The sequence below is a fragment of the Leptidea sinapis genome, chromosome 8 (assembly GCF_905404315.1).
Source record: "Leptidea sinapis chromosome 8, ilLepSina1.1, whole genome shotgun sequence".
Lineage (NCBI taxonomy): Eukaryota > Metazoa > Arthropoda > Insecta > Lepidoptera > Pieridae > Leptidea > Leptidea sinapis.
Genome location: NC_066272.1, coordinates 1,326,429 through 1,340,514, shown reverse-complemented (window position 1 = coordinate 1,340,514; position 14,086 = coordinate 1,326,429). Strand labels below are relative to the sequence as shown.

Here is a 14,086-nt window from a genome sequence, read left to right as displayed (position 1 = left end):
TTTACACTTCTCGCTAGTTTAGACTGTAAAGCTCAAAGATTTCTGAGAGGATAAATATTAGTTATATTAATAGTTTTCAGTCTCACTAAAAGTTCAATTAAATATACCTAATAATTTACAATATTGGGCTAGGAAAATTGAACTAGCCGAATAATATTAAATTTTGGTGTGATATATTAAAGTTTGATTCTCATGTATAACCTAACCAAATTCCATCACAAAAAAGGATTACAATTTACCGAAAGCTTGGTTGTATAAATTCTGTTTATTTTTTCATCGATTATTATGGCGTCAGGCTTAGAAAATTATATAAATCAAACTGTGTCCGTAATAACGGCTGATGGAAGGAATTTCATTGGAACTCTGAAAGGGTTTGACCAGACAATTAATATTATTTTGGATGAATCTCATGAAAGAGTGTATTCATCAACGTCGGGTGTGGCGCAAGTGGTTTTGGGATTACATATTATTCGAGGAGATAATATTGCTATTGTTGGCCTAATTGATGAATCAATAGACAGTAGATTAGACCTTGGGAACATCAAAGCAGAACCACTGGGAATGATAGTTCATTAAATTTTAAGAATAACAGACTTATAATAGTGTGCTAGTTTTTTTATTCACAGAATGTTATTTGTGTGGTGATAAAAATCATTAAATAATTTCAAGAATATTGATGTAGTTGTTTGTTTGAATATTCAAAGCTATCTTCATTATATTAATGGAATAATGATATTGAAATTATAATAATTCATGTTTTCAGACCATTTCATTGTTATTGTATTTTAAGTTCAATATTATCAATTTTTGTCTATACATTTAGTTTACAAAATAGTTCAAAAATAATTTAAGAATATCTATTATAGATAATATCAAACTTTTTTGTTATTGATTGAAGATAAATTCAAGGTATGTAACACACAAAATATATACAATAATTAAAACAAATTCTCCCATAAATTTATACACAACTTCATGGTCCAAAACACATACCTATAGTTAAAATGGTTTTCTGAAATAAACATTTTGTACAAAGTAAATAAAATTACAACTGAACTGAAATTAACACATTTAATGCATTTTATTTACAATTATAATATTTACATAACTACTAAAGCTAGAAAAATCACAATTTAGAACATATTATTGTATGTCTAACTAAAGTAAGAGTGAAGAATAATATGTTATAAGACTTCATTGTTCAAATAAAACAAGTTTTATGTCAAACCTTCATATAATAATGGAATAAAACTATATTATGAACTTCAATACACATGTAAGACAATATCTTTTTTATACTTGAATAATACTTATATATTAAAACAATTTCATTGTGTTTTATTGTTCTAACATTGGAAAGTTTCTTTGTAATAAAGTTTTATCCTGCCACCTACATTATAACTAGTGAAAAATAACACACAGAAGTATGTCATCAGAAATTGAGAAGAATATAGAAAGAATTAATTTAACTAATTTTGTTAATGCATTTACCCACATGCACATGCAAACACATGTGTCTAGAAACCCCAGGGAAGATATGCATTCCAACTGCTTCCTTTACAAGATGACTTTATCAACTTCATGAAAGGTGTCATTCATAGCACAGATGGGCATACATTGCAAAAGATAAAAAGGGTATCTGTATGCTAAGCCCACCATATATTATATTGTATATATACATGTATATAACTTTAAATATCTGTTGTCACCACACAGGTGATTTATAGTAGCATATTAAGGCAAGATAAAAGAACACCATTGACACCTTTTCTGCTATGAAGCAGCAATGAGCAAGCATTACTAAGGAAAATTCTGGGCTAAAGTGATGACCACAATTATGATGCTGATCCAAACTTTGGGTTCAATCAAGAATCCTGATCTGCATCATTGTAATGGGAAGGGTGTACTTAGCATCAGGTGAATCAAGTCATCATGGCTCATTTTGTCACTTTTTCTAAAAAAACATTTTGGTTTAAAATTAATAATTTCATGCTAGATTTTTGTTAAATTAGGTATTATCCATAATGGGTGAATACAACAGTTGGTGTTCACTTTTTAATTTCAACTTGAGCTATTCATTTCTATTACCTAAGAATAACCTTTACCACTTGACGCTGATCCAACTATAATAATATCTTGGTGGTATCTGAAAAATATTTCTAACTTAGTTTGCTTTTATCTTTAGGTTTTAATAATTGGCAATGTCATTAATCGGTTCAAAGGAAAAAAAAAATTTAAAAAAATAACAAAAATATTTTTTTGTAAAGTGAGAATTATGGAATATACCTAAAATAATAAGAAAAAGCGACTGAAGACTCTTTCTTCAAACTTCAATCGCATTTTATAATTTCTATGTCTACACCTTCGCTGAAATTAAAAAAAGGATTTAGGATAATGGATATGTCACAAGTATATTTTCAAAGCTGTGATATTACAATTTCACGAGTGGTATTATAATTAAACGGTAGATTGTCAATAGTCTTCATTTCTCAGGCCGTTAAATTGTAAGAAATTAAGTCGATTGACAATCTACCGTTTAATTATAATATCACTAGTGAAATTGTAATATCATGGCATAGACAATATACCTACGACATATTTAAGGAAAAAAATAATAATTTAGCCTTCTGCACATTTATCAATTAATATAATGATCAAATAAAAAACCAAAAAGGAATTTAAGGAAAATGGATAAAGGATGAGAATTTACCTTTGATTTTTGTCATACTAAAAATCACTACATGGAACTAACCTTTGCATTTTTTCCTTATACTTTTGGGAGTTGTATTTTCGGAAGAACTGTTTTCCATATTCGAAAGTTGCTATCATGATAGCACAGGCTGGAGCTACTTTAAATATTCGAGGCAAGAATCCAGTAAACAAACCTTTAATACCATGGTTTCTGTATATAGATTTTGCTATATCTTGCATATTCGAGGCTCTTTGTTTGATTCTACCATCTAAAATTTTAAAGAAATATAAAGAGTAGAGAGAAGAAATGAAAAATAATATGTATATTTGATAGCCATTAAAATGTATGTTATGCAATAATTGTTTAGATTAGATTTTAGAATTTAAAGCTCTTTGTGCTTATGTTATGGAGAGTAGAGGCAAGGAGAATCATGTGTATATGAAAAAGTGTCCGTCATAATGTATTAAATTAGGGTGGCGCCACAGTACCAACAGGGTAAATCTTAAAAGAAGCGCCATATTTAAAATAATACTAATCACTCTATAAACACGTTTTCTGGCAAGTTTGATGGCGAGCCGACACTCTTATACACAAAATTAAAGGTTATCTGCTGTTATAAAGTTAGTTTCATTTATGAACAGTGTCATCAACTGATTAGATCTACCGGTGTGAACATAGCCAACATCAAACAAAATTTACTTTTCTTGTTCTCTGTTAGTTCCAACAAATTCCGGAGTATTAGGGTTAGACCATAATCGTATTTTAATCTAAGTGTTATTTTTAAATGAAAACCCACATTTTTATTAAAAATAATTTTCACCCCATTTGAGAGTTTGCTACATTTATTGTCGTTTTTGATAGATCAAAGAATTTGTCTATTAGATATAGAAATACAAGTCCAGTAAGTGGTTCACCTATTGGTAAGTGATACACCCAGCCCACTAAAAATTTCTAAGTTACACCACGAATGTGCCAATCACCCTGCTACATAACATTTTAAGTTTAGTGGCCTAATTAATTAAACAGTTGTAACCTTACCTGTATATATTTCTTTCTCTCCTAGCTCTATTTGTTGATGAGTTTTTACAACATCAAAAGGTAATGTTATGAAGGCAGCAATCTAAAACAATGCAATTATTCATTATATAAATAAAATGTATACAGTGTCATATATATATATCTCCACAAATTCTTGACTCTTCTATTATGGTGATCAGCTATGATGGTTCATAATGGGGATAGAACCAGCACCTAATACAATAATACCTTGTATACAAAACAATGCGATATGTGAATAGCCGGTATTGGGTGAGATCTAATTGTAATAATTTTTTTGTGTTTCAAAATTTCTATTTTGATGTATTTTATTTTATAGACTCACTAATAAATAATAGACGTATCTCTCATCATTTCAAAAATTTTAATGATGTCACACGACAATGTTGAATTAACTTAAACTAAGGAACACTTCGGATTCGCGGCAGTCTGCCGTCTTCAAGGTCACTGATCTCATGAGATGAGTTAGCAAATTGGAGGTTAAATTTCAGAAGATATTTCTTGAGGCAGTGTTTGGCCTGGGCCACTAATATGCATTATTTTTTAAATGAGTATGAAATTACAAAATTATGCAATCACACTATAAATATAGATTTACATATAACCCAACGTCTAGTGACCATCTAACAAGAGATTATCCCTAACAAATTAAAGTGATTCTTACTGCAAGGAATAAAATATTTAAATTATTACTTACACTGCCAGCAACAGACCCACAGAAAAAGTTAAATAAAAAGGAATTCTTTTCTGAATCTGGTTTGTCAAATACCTTTTTAGTAGTTTCAAATGTCGTCCAATATATACCTGTAATTTAATTGTAGATGCGTCAGAAACTATTTTTATACATCAGATTTCAGTTGTATATAATAGATAATTAAAACTTTGTACACTACAGAATATGTGTTTTACATTTTATCTTAAATCTGTCAATTAATAATAATTAGGTACCTGAAAAAGGCACATCTCTCAAAAGAGTGGATCCCAATCCTCTGAAAAGTCCCCTATATCCTTCATATTTCAGTACTTGAGCTAAGGCTGTTTTTATTTCTAAAAAAAAACAGGAAAACTAAATTAATCAAAAGATAGATATATTTAAATCTTTCTTTAATACTTTGGAACCAAGGATACTTATGATATTTAGGCACATAGTGCTTCATCATGAAGGTTTAAGGCGAAACACGTCACAGTGGAGCTCACTTACTAATTTTTTCATAATCCTGATAACTATAAATGATTTTTTTAAATATAATTATTCTATTTGGAACCAAGGATATGACTAGTAATACATTGCAAGAGCAGCCAACATATTTTTGATTGTAACAAAATAAGTTAAGTATTTAGTTTTCATGATGAAATTATGTAAATAAAGGTTTACTGCTCTTGTAAAAAAACATAGCAGAAAATATCGCAGAGACCAACTAAAAAAATCTGCTTAACGCAGGATTTAAAGTGGAATAGTACCTACACCATGTTATGTAATTTTTTAACCGAATTCAAAAAAGGAGGAGGTTCTCAATTCGTCGGTATTTTTTTTATGTTTGTAACCTCAAAACTTTCGACTGGGTGAACCGATTATGATGATTCTTTTTTTATTTGAAAGCTGGTGTTTCACTGCTGTGGTCCCATTGTAATTTGGTCCATATCTGACAATGTCATCCATGAGAAAACCATAAAAGTCTTAAATTTGCTATACGATGTGGATGATAAATTTAAGAATAACTTAATATCGCGACAACTTTAACAACTTGGTGTTTCAGTCGGGTAACTGGAAAGCTGCTCGCCGATTTTGACAACGTGCTTCGTTTTCGCATGGGCGATTTGCGGCTTAAAGTATCTGGAGGCATGGTTATATTTCCTCTTAAGAACATTGCACTTCGGATCCTTTGAGCACAGCGCCGCAACCTAAGTTCGACACGTGTGTTTTTTGCAGTCAGATGCTGGTTTAACTGTCACATAGAACCAGGGCTGTGATCTGCCACCGATCGGTACTACAGAGCATGGTATAAAATATCCATGCCCTGTAGTATCACATCGGCTACTGAAACAAACCTTGCCCCAAGGGTAGGATGCAAAAAGGAACGTATCCCATCCCAATCTGCTCACTTGTAGTGCCAAACGCGGCGGGTCACTGGTGGTCTGCGACGTGGGCGTTGGATAGGCACTACACTCTTGACCAGGCAATAGTCGGACGTTTCGAGAGGAGCGTCGACAGATACCTGGTAACGATCGGGATGTGTAGTCAGCAGAATATCTAATAAGGACGGCATGTGGCTATCCACATCTGGGAGCGTTGGCGACTCAACCAATTGGGACAGACCATACTGCAATGAAAAATTATGCACAGATCGCCCTGCCTAGTTTGTGTTACATGACTCAAGCTATTCGGCATTGTGCCCTTTGAAATCACCCAAGATTTCAGCGGAGGGGATCTGTGCAAGCATGTCGTCAATTGCCACTTGAAAGCAGCCCATGAGATGATCCCTTTCTGCATTACCACTATGCGACCTGTAGACACACGCATAGATGCGGACGCGGTCTTCAAAATCTACACGGAGCCAGAGAAAAGACAGGTCCCTACCCTCAAAATTGCAAAGACGGCGACAGCAGATATCCTCCCTAGCGTACACACGTACGCCGGCATGAGCCAAAAATTATGCTCAATTTAGTACCCGATTATTTATTTAATAGGTACACACAACAGAATTACAACAAATACATAAATTAACAAAAAACTATCAGCTAAATACAAGATAGGCTGCAACTCCACGAGGGTGTGTACTCAGCATGTTTAGCATAAATTAATAACTATGAAACTAAAATACAACAATAATAGCGATTATAAAACTAGCTTTACGTAATGTTATAAAAGAAAAAGACAGAGAAAATATATATTTGGTTAAATAGAAGTGCGATTGCCAATTCCGATTGGCAAAGCCAAATTGGCTTCGAAGAAGGGTCAACAATAGAGCACGGCAATACTTCAAGCCGGCCCACATTCTAGCGCTCTACTAAGCGCAGGTCCGGCCACACATGGAGTATTGCTGTCATCTCTGGTCTGGCGCACCCCAGTATCAGCTCAATCCATTGACCGCGTGCAACGTAGAGTAGCTCGAATTGTCGGGGACCCAGTGCTCTGTGAACGGCTGGATCACTTGGCGTTGCGTAGAGACGTCGCTTCATTGTGTGTCTTCTACCGCATTAATCACGGGGAGTGTTCCGAAGAGCTGTTTAACGTGATTCCTGCCGCCGAATTCCACCTTCGCCCGACACGCCACAAGTTAGGATATCATCCCCACCATCTGGATGTGTCCTCCGCAGTGCGGTTTTCAAGGAGCTTTCTTTCACGTACTACAAAGCTGTGGAATGAGCTTCCTTGTGCGGTGTTTCCGGGACGATACGACACCTTCAAAAAAAGCGCCGGCAACGCTCTTGTGATTTCTCTGGTGTTGCAAGAGAATGTGGGCGGCGGTGATCACTTAACACCAGGTGACCCGTACGCTCGTTTGTCCTCCTATTCCATAAAAAAAATAGAAGTGAATAATTATGGTAATAATATTAAGATTTTTTTTAAATAATTTGAACTAATAATTAAGGAATTTTTATATAAACTAGATTTCCATTTACAAACAGATGAACTGTAGACGTCAGGTACTTCACTGATTTCGAGTAGTAGTGCATTGTATTGACAACAAATTCTATAGATAGGGTTATTATTATCACGTTATTATTGCAGAACGGAATGGTAAAAGGCTGTTCATGTCTTGAAGACCGATTGGCAACTTTTAGATGAATATCCGACAAGAGGGTAGTAGAAATTGTGCCATCGAGTATTTTGTATAAAGTCGTTAGGCCATGCAATTTGCGACGACTCTCAAGGCTCAGTTACTTGAAGTGAGATAGCCTTTCCTCATGTGTAGTCAGCTCCCTTTTTAGACCAAACCTAATCGTCAATACACGAAGTCGTATTTGAATAGACTCAAGCATATCAGTATATGTATTATATTGAGGTGACCAGACAATGGAGGCGTACTCGAGTTGGCTCAGGATTAGCGAATTATAGAGTAACAGTAAACTATTTGGTGACTTGAATTATTTAGTACCTCTACATATGAAGCCAGATAGCTCATTACATTTCTTGGCTATTGCTTCATAGTGATATTTAAAAGTTAGTTTCGAGTCAAAAGCAACACCTAGATCCCGTAAAACAAACTTCCGCTCAAGTGGTATATTATTAATTTTATAGTCAAACAAAATTGGGTTTTTAATATGAATGACAGATATAATGGAGCATTTTTTTATACTCAAACTCATACTATTAGCACTACACCAGTTGAGTAGAGTATCAAGATCGAATTGTAGATCAATACAGTCACTAACAGTTTTAATTCAACTAAAAATTTTAAGGTCACCCACATAAAGTAGGGAAACATTTCATAGCCTAGGGATCAGATATTAATATATATAATAAACATCAATGGGCCGGGATGGGATCCCTGAGGGACTATATGATATGATAGAGACTCGTCGTGAGTCCCGTTAGAGCTACTAATTGACTACAATTGGATATATAAGATTTTATCCAACTAAGAGGCAACCATGCAGACCCATAGTCTCCAATTTAAAGGCCAATATTCTATGATTTACTCTATCAAAAGCCTTTTGGAAGTCAGTATAGATAGAGTCAACATGGCCATGATTGTTGAAAGCTCTACAAATAAAGTCTGTATACTCCATCAAGTTACTGGCAGTTGACCTTCCTTTTAAGAAACTGTGTTGCTTCTGAGTGATATGCGGGCTAATGTGGTGGAATAGGTGGTCGTAAACTAAGGACTCTAATATTTTGGCAAAACTGGATAATTATATATGCTTATAGGCCTATAATTAGTGCAGTCGCTAGGGTCACCCGATTTGTGTATTGGTATGATGTGTGCTTCTTTCTAGACATGAGGAAAAACACCAGTTTGTATATATTTAAAAAATGTGTGCAATGCTTAATAAAGTAAGGAGGAATGCCATCTGGCCCAGCTCCTTTGTTGGGATCTAATGTATTGAGATTCTTTAGAAATGTGTTCTGACATCATGGCGACGGCAGTGTGAGTCTCACACTTAGTTGCCTCTTATGACACCCTTGGACCTGGGACTCCCCTATTCTTTTTATGTCCCGGGGAAGCACAGTGCAAAATAATTAACTTTTGTTACTCTTTTGCATGAAATTTTGTTACTTTTTTGCATAAAAGACAAGCAGGAGTTAAAGCTACCTGAATATGTCAATTTTTTAGACTGCATTTTAGTTCTTATCAGTTCTACAGGACTGACTAGTGTAACAGCTGTCATTCTTGCAGTTGCACCTGCTATTAATGGAATCCACATTGGTTGACTAGCTGAAACAATAAATAAAATCCATTAACTATTATGAAGTATCTAAATATTTTTGAAGTAAAAAAAGTATAGGTAATAGGTGGAAAATAAGGGAGACAAAACAGGTCAGACAAATTGATGCATCTTAAGCAAATATGGTAAGTTTTGGTCCAATTTTGAGGAATTCATTTACTTATTTATAAAAAATAGTTTAAAACAGTAATTAAATAGATAATATTGAGCTTTTTATATCATGCACTCAGTAATGTAAGCAAATGTGTTCTTGCAGCAGATTTCATTGAGCATTCATCATATTTAATCCAGTCTACACTATATTATTCAGTAGTTTACTAATACTCATAGAAATGTTGTCATTTTGGAAAACTCAATCATTTATGATCACAAAACCTCAGGAAGTAAGTCTTACTGTAACAATGAGCAAAGAATTGTGACACCCATAAGACCAATTCACTGCTCATACCTTCATTTTTTATAAATTTTAATATGGTTTTAAATGAATTTGTTTCACAGCAGAACTGTTAAACTGTGTGTCAATAAATTCTCTCATAGAAAATATGTCCATACAAAAAAAATATTGGAAATAAAAATAATTATGGGTCACATATTGAAATAAAAACTATCCTATCTCTCAAGTTGGATTAAACTGCACTCTATGAAGTAATCCAAATTAAAATCTGTTCATTAGATTAGGAGTTCACTGGGAACAATCATCAGGAAAATGGATTTATATATATTAAGATATGAATGCTATGACTTACTTGTTCCAGTTACATTATTGTATGTTGTTTTCATCTTGTACCTCAGTTGTTCATATGAAACAAAATAAATCACTGTACATGGTAGAGCTAACACCAGAGTTGGGCTAAGTCCTGACCACAATGCAGTGACACCTTCCAATTTGGTTATTTTGTAGAAAGCATCCTACAATTTGATTATTTTTCTGATTTTATAGCATTAGTTATTTTTAAAATAAATAAATAATGCATCACTCACAAATGTTCCATGAAAATGAACTCTTCTGGGTATCCATGCTGTTTCGCCACATGGGCACAAATGTTCCATTAACCCATTGCAATATAAATAACATTTATTGGATAGCAATGCCTTTTGTTGTGCTTGGAGTCTTATTTTAACAACATCTAACGGAGTCACTGTAAAAATGTTATTATGTCAGAAAAATAAGAATTTATTCATTCAATTCTTACGGCGAGCTGTTCATTATTGTTACAAACGTAGTGCACTTGAAATTTTATAAATAAAGTTATATTTTACTACGAATGAATTATTAAAAACATACTGAAAAGCGAGGTTATAAGAGCGCCGGAACATGCCGATGCCATTTGTTGAACAGGAGTAATTCGGAATTGCGGATCGTCTTCCCGAATCATCATTCTAAATTATATTATGTTGAAGAATATCACTTCTTGACAACTATTACTAGACTATTGTTTTAAATTGTTAATTATTATTCTATGCAAACATCATTATTTTTCTCAAGGTAAATCAGCTGACACATAACAGCTGTCCACAAGCTTACAATTGTTGTCACAGCCATTTGTCAAATTATCAGTCTTTTCTTACTTATTTTACGGCCGTAGGTAAAAGCCTATAAACCTTTCTGATCGTGCTTGGGATTTAGCAGAAAATACAATAGATTTTTAGTAGGTCAGTGAATGCGATTTTAGTAATAGATAAGAAAATAACTAACTACGAATTTGTAGTTTCACTTGTCGTATATTTAAGTAAAATGTGGCAAAGTAAAAACATGCACGAGCCAATTCGTGAATCAGATCAAGAAAATGGTTTTCAGTCACCCCTTGTAACAGCGAGAGAAATAGCTGAGAAAAATTATATTGGCAGTTCAAAGAAGTCAGGAGACGATGTAAAAAAGGCATTTTTATTATAAAAGGGAAGATGAAGCTAATGAATTTAATGCGGAAAAAATTTTAAGAAAATCTATTTTTATATCATTGTCAACAATGTGCTCGCAAGCTTTCACCATAGATTTGAGGCTTTTGTATAGCTTTAGCATTTCTCATCAAAGATGACAAACACCAAAATCAAACAACCAGAGCCTCGCCATGGGTAAGGCCGCCTGTGTCATTTTGTCATTGCCATTATCATATTAGTATACATAAATTTAACTATAACCTAAGCTTTTCTCAAGATAGACAAATTCGATATTAAAAAGTTTAAGTTATCAGTGTGTTCCATACATGTGGGTTGGGCTACTAAGTCATGATGTCATTTAAAGAGTGACAGTATGGCTGCCATTTTTTGTCAGTTCGTCAATATGAATCACGTGACCAGTTTTGTGTTCTTATCTCAATTTCGACATGATTGTGGCTTGGAACGTTTTTCTACTACTGTCAGGCGTCCCAAAAGTTTTTATGTATTAATTTAAATTTGACGTATGAGTATTTTTGTTGCATCTCTGATTTGGCTGCAAATGATTTGTCAAAAAATTAAGCTGTAAATGTTGATTTAAAAGATTGGCAATGAGTTTCTTGCCATTTCTTCTCATTAAAGCTCAACCTTCCTGAAGTGGTGGTAAATATAAAAGAAAAGAAAACTTTTGATATTCACAAGTGTCATTTCCTTGACCTAAATGAATTAAGTGATTTTGATTTGATTTATCGAAATAGGTTTTCTATGGTAGCTATCTCGACGAAATGGCTGATAACACTGCATATGAGGTTATTAATCCCGTTCATTTAACAATTAATATAATACATAGAAGTCACTATGACTGATTGCTCCAGTAAAGTCCAGTATATCCATCAAGAAATTATTAATTATTATGGTTGGAAATATTGAAGAAATATCAAGATATTAAAGGAAAGTGGTATGGCAACATACAAGCACTAATAAGTATACCTCTTAACCTGGCAAGTTGAAACAATACATATTATAATACCACTAAATAAATTAAAAAAAAAAACATATAATATTAATGAAAGATAACAACAACGATTTTTTTTTCTTCTTTTGGCAATAGCGTTTACTTTTTGCCAATAACGTAAATTAAAAGATTGGGAAACTAAGTTAAAAAAGGATACGGAACACGGGAAAGGATCAGATAAGTAGAAAGAGGATTGAAACGGATATTAAAAATTTCATAAATATACATATATACTTGCTACTTACACAACATTACAAATATTTAAACTTTAATATGATTCTGAAGAATGAAAGATGACAATATTTTATAAAATTTACATGGATACATAAATAGACAGGATATACAGGTAGGAAAAGGAACATTAAGAGATATTAGATCATTCAGGAATGAGGAGCGGTCGTATAGAGAACATGAAAAGAAAATGTGATCTAGATCACATTTATCGGATTCACATTCACACATGTCAGTAGATACAATGTCTAATCTATTAAGATGAACAGGAGTGCAAACATGACCCAAACGCATTCTTATGATAGAAGAACATACTAACTTATTGCATTTGGCACGGAAAAACCATGGTTTAAATGAAATAAGTGGCTGAAGGTTAAAATATTTCCTGCCTTTTGATTGACCAGTTTCAGTCCAAAGCCTATTCCAACAATCCTGAAGGTGAACTATAGGAAGAGCACCTAGATCCTGGCAAAAAACTTTATAAGGGAAAATGTCGCCATCGACCACGGCTTCATTAGCTAGTTGGTCTGCTTTTATATTTCCAGGAATGTCGCTATGGCTGGGGATCCATACAAACAACACAGAAAGACCAAAGTGATTGCATTTATTTAATAGATTTCTTAATTCTATGACAACAGAAGAAATGTTTTTTGATTTAAATGGGAACCTATTGAGAGACTGTAAGGCACTTTTTGAATCAGAGAAAATTATTGTTTTTGGAAGTTTAAATAGAATAATATATTCAATAGCCTTAAAAATACCATAACATTCCCAAGTAAACACCGATGTTTCCGGAGGTAGTTTAATTTTCTGTGATATTTTAAATTGAGCATGATAGACACCTACACCAACGGGATCCGAGGAGAAATGTTTAGACGCGTCTGTGTAAATATGATGGTAATCAACCCAAACAGTATTTTTAAGAAGATTAAACGAAAAATTTGTACTTATATCGTGCTTATTTAAATCTGAGTTAAAATTAATTTCTGGAAGCAACATTAATGCTTCAAAGCTAGTACTGAAAAGAGGATAATTAATGGATCGATGAATAGGAGCTTTTATGTTGATAAATTTCTTAAAACTATTGATTAGACAAGGTGGTTTTTTATTTGACCAATATGCAGATGAATCTATATAATGAGAAAGTTTCTGAAGTTTGTTATAAAGAGAGTGGTTAAGAAACTGAAAAGATCGAAATAAAAATCTAAGAACGCAGCTATTACTGATTTATTATTTGAAAATGATAATTGAATATCAGAAATGAATATACTTAAGCTATCAATAGTACTTTTCCCACGTCTGAAACCGAATTGGGATTCACATAATAGACCGTTATGCTCAACAAACCATTCTAAACGATTTTTTATAAGGTGTTCTGTAATTTTCATCAAAACAGAAGAAAGTGCGATTGGGCGATAGGCAGAATGGTCTGCAGAACACCTATTAGGTTTCAGTACGGGAATTATTTCTTGACGTTTCCACGTGGAGGGGATGTTACCAGATGTCACTATGGAATTTATAAGAGATAAATAATAAAATAAAGCATCATCATCTAAATGAGAGATAAAGGAATACGGAATACCGTCCAGTCCAGGAGCAGAATCCTTAACATGAGACAATACACCTTTTAGTTCAGTGAGAGAAAATATACTGTTTAAACCAAAACAGTTATCATTATTTATATTTATTACAGGGTAATCAATTATTAAGTCTTCAGGAACGAAAGGTGGAGCCAATTTATCTAAAAAGCTATTAACTAAATGAAAAGGGATTGATTTTGGAGATCAATCTTTGTATGCAGATCTAAACCTTCTTATGTTTTGCCA

General features: G+C 33.2%; 2 protein-coding genes across 3 annotated transcripts; one reads left to right on the top strand and one right to left on the bottom strand.

Annotated features, from left to right (window-relative positions):
- LOC126965644 (U6 snRNA-associated Sm-like protein LSm8) lies at positions 1-677 on the top strand. Its single transcript, XM_050809318.1, has one exon. It carries the CDS (start codon positions 286-288, stop codon positions 574-576), a length of 291 nt encoding a protein of 96 aa, XP_050665275.1. The 5' UTR covers positions 1-285; the 3' UTR covers positions 577-677.
- A 375-nt stretch (positions 678-1,052) lies between these two features.
- LOC126965637 (probable mitochondrial glutathione transporter SLC25A40) lies at positions 1,053-10,644 on the bottom strand. Of its 2 annotated transcripts, XM_050809311.1 has the most exons (10): positions 10,425-10,644; positions 10,121-10,278; positions 9,886-10,048; positions 9,007-9,129; positions 4,697-4,795; positions 4,446-4,552; positions 3,731-3,812; positions 2,753-2,960; positions 2,287-2,367; positions 1,053-2,146 (listed from the first exon to the last, which is right to left on the bottom strand). In XM_050809311.1, exons 1-9 carry the CDS (start codon positions 10,516-10,518, stop codon positions 2,331-2,333), a joined length of 1,071 nt encoding a protein of 356 aa, XP_050665268.1. In that variant the 5' UTR covers positions 10,519-10,644; the 3' UTR covers positions 1,053-2,146; positions 2,287-2,330. The 2 variants fall into 2 exon arrangements, with proteins under 2 accessions (XP_050665268.1, XP_050665267.1); XM_050809310.1 differs by lacking the exon at positions 2,287-2,367.
- Positions 10,645-14,086: the final 3,442 nt, after the last annotated feature.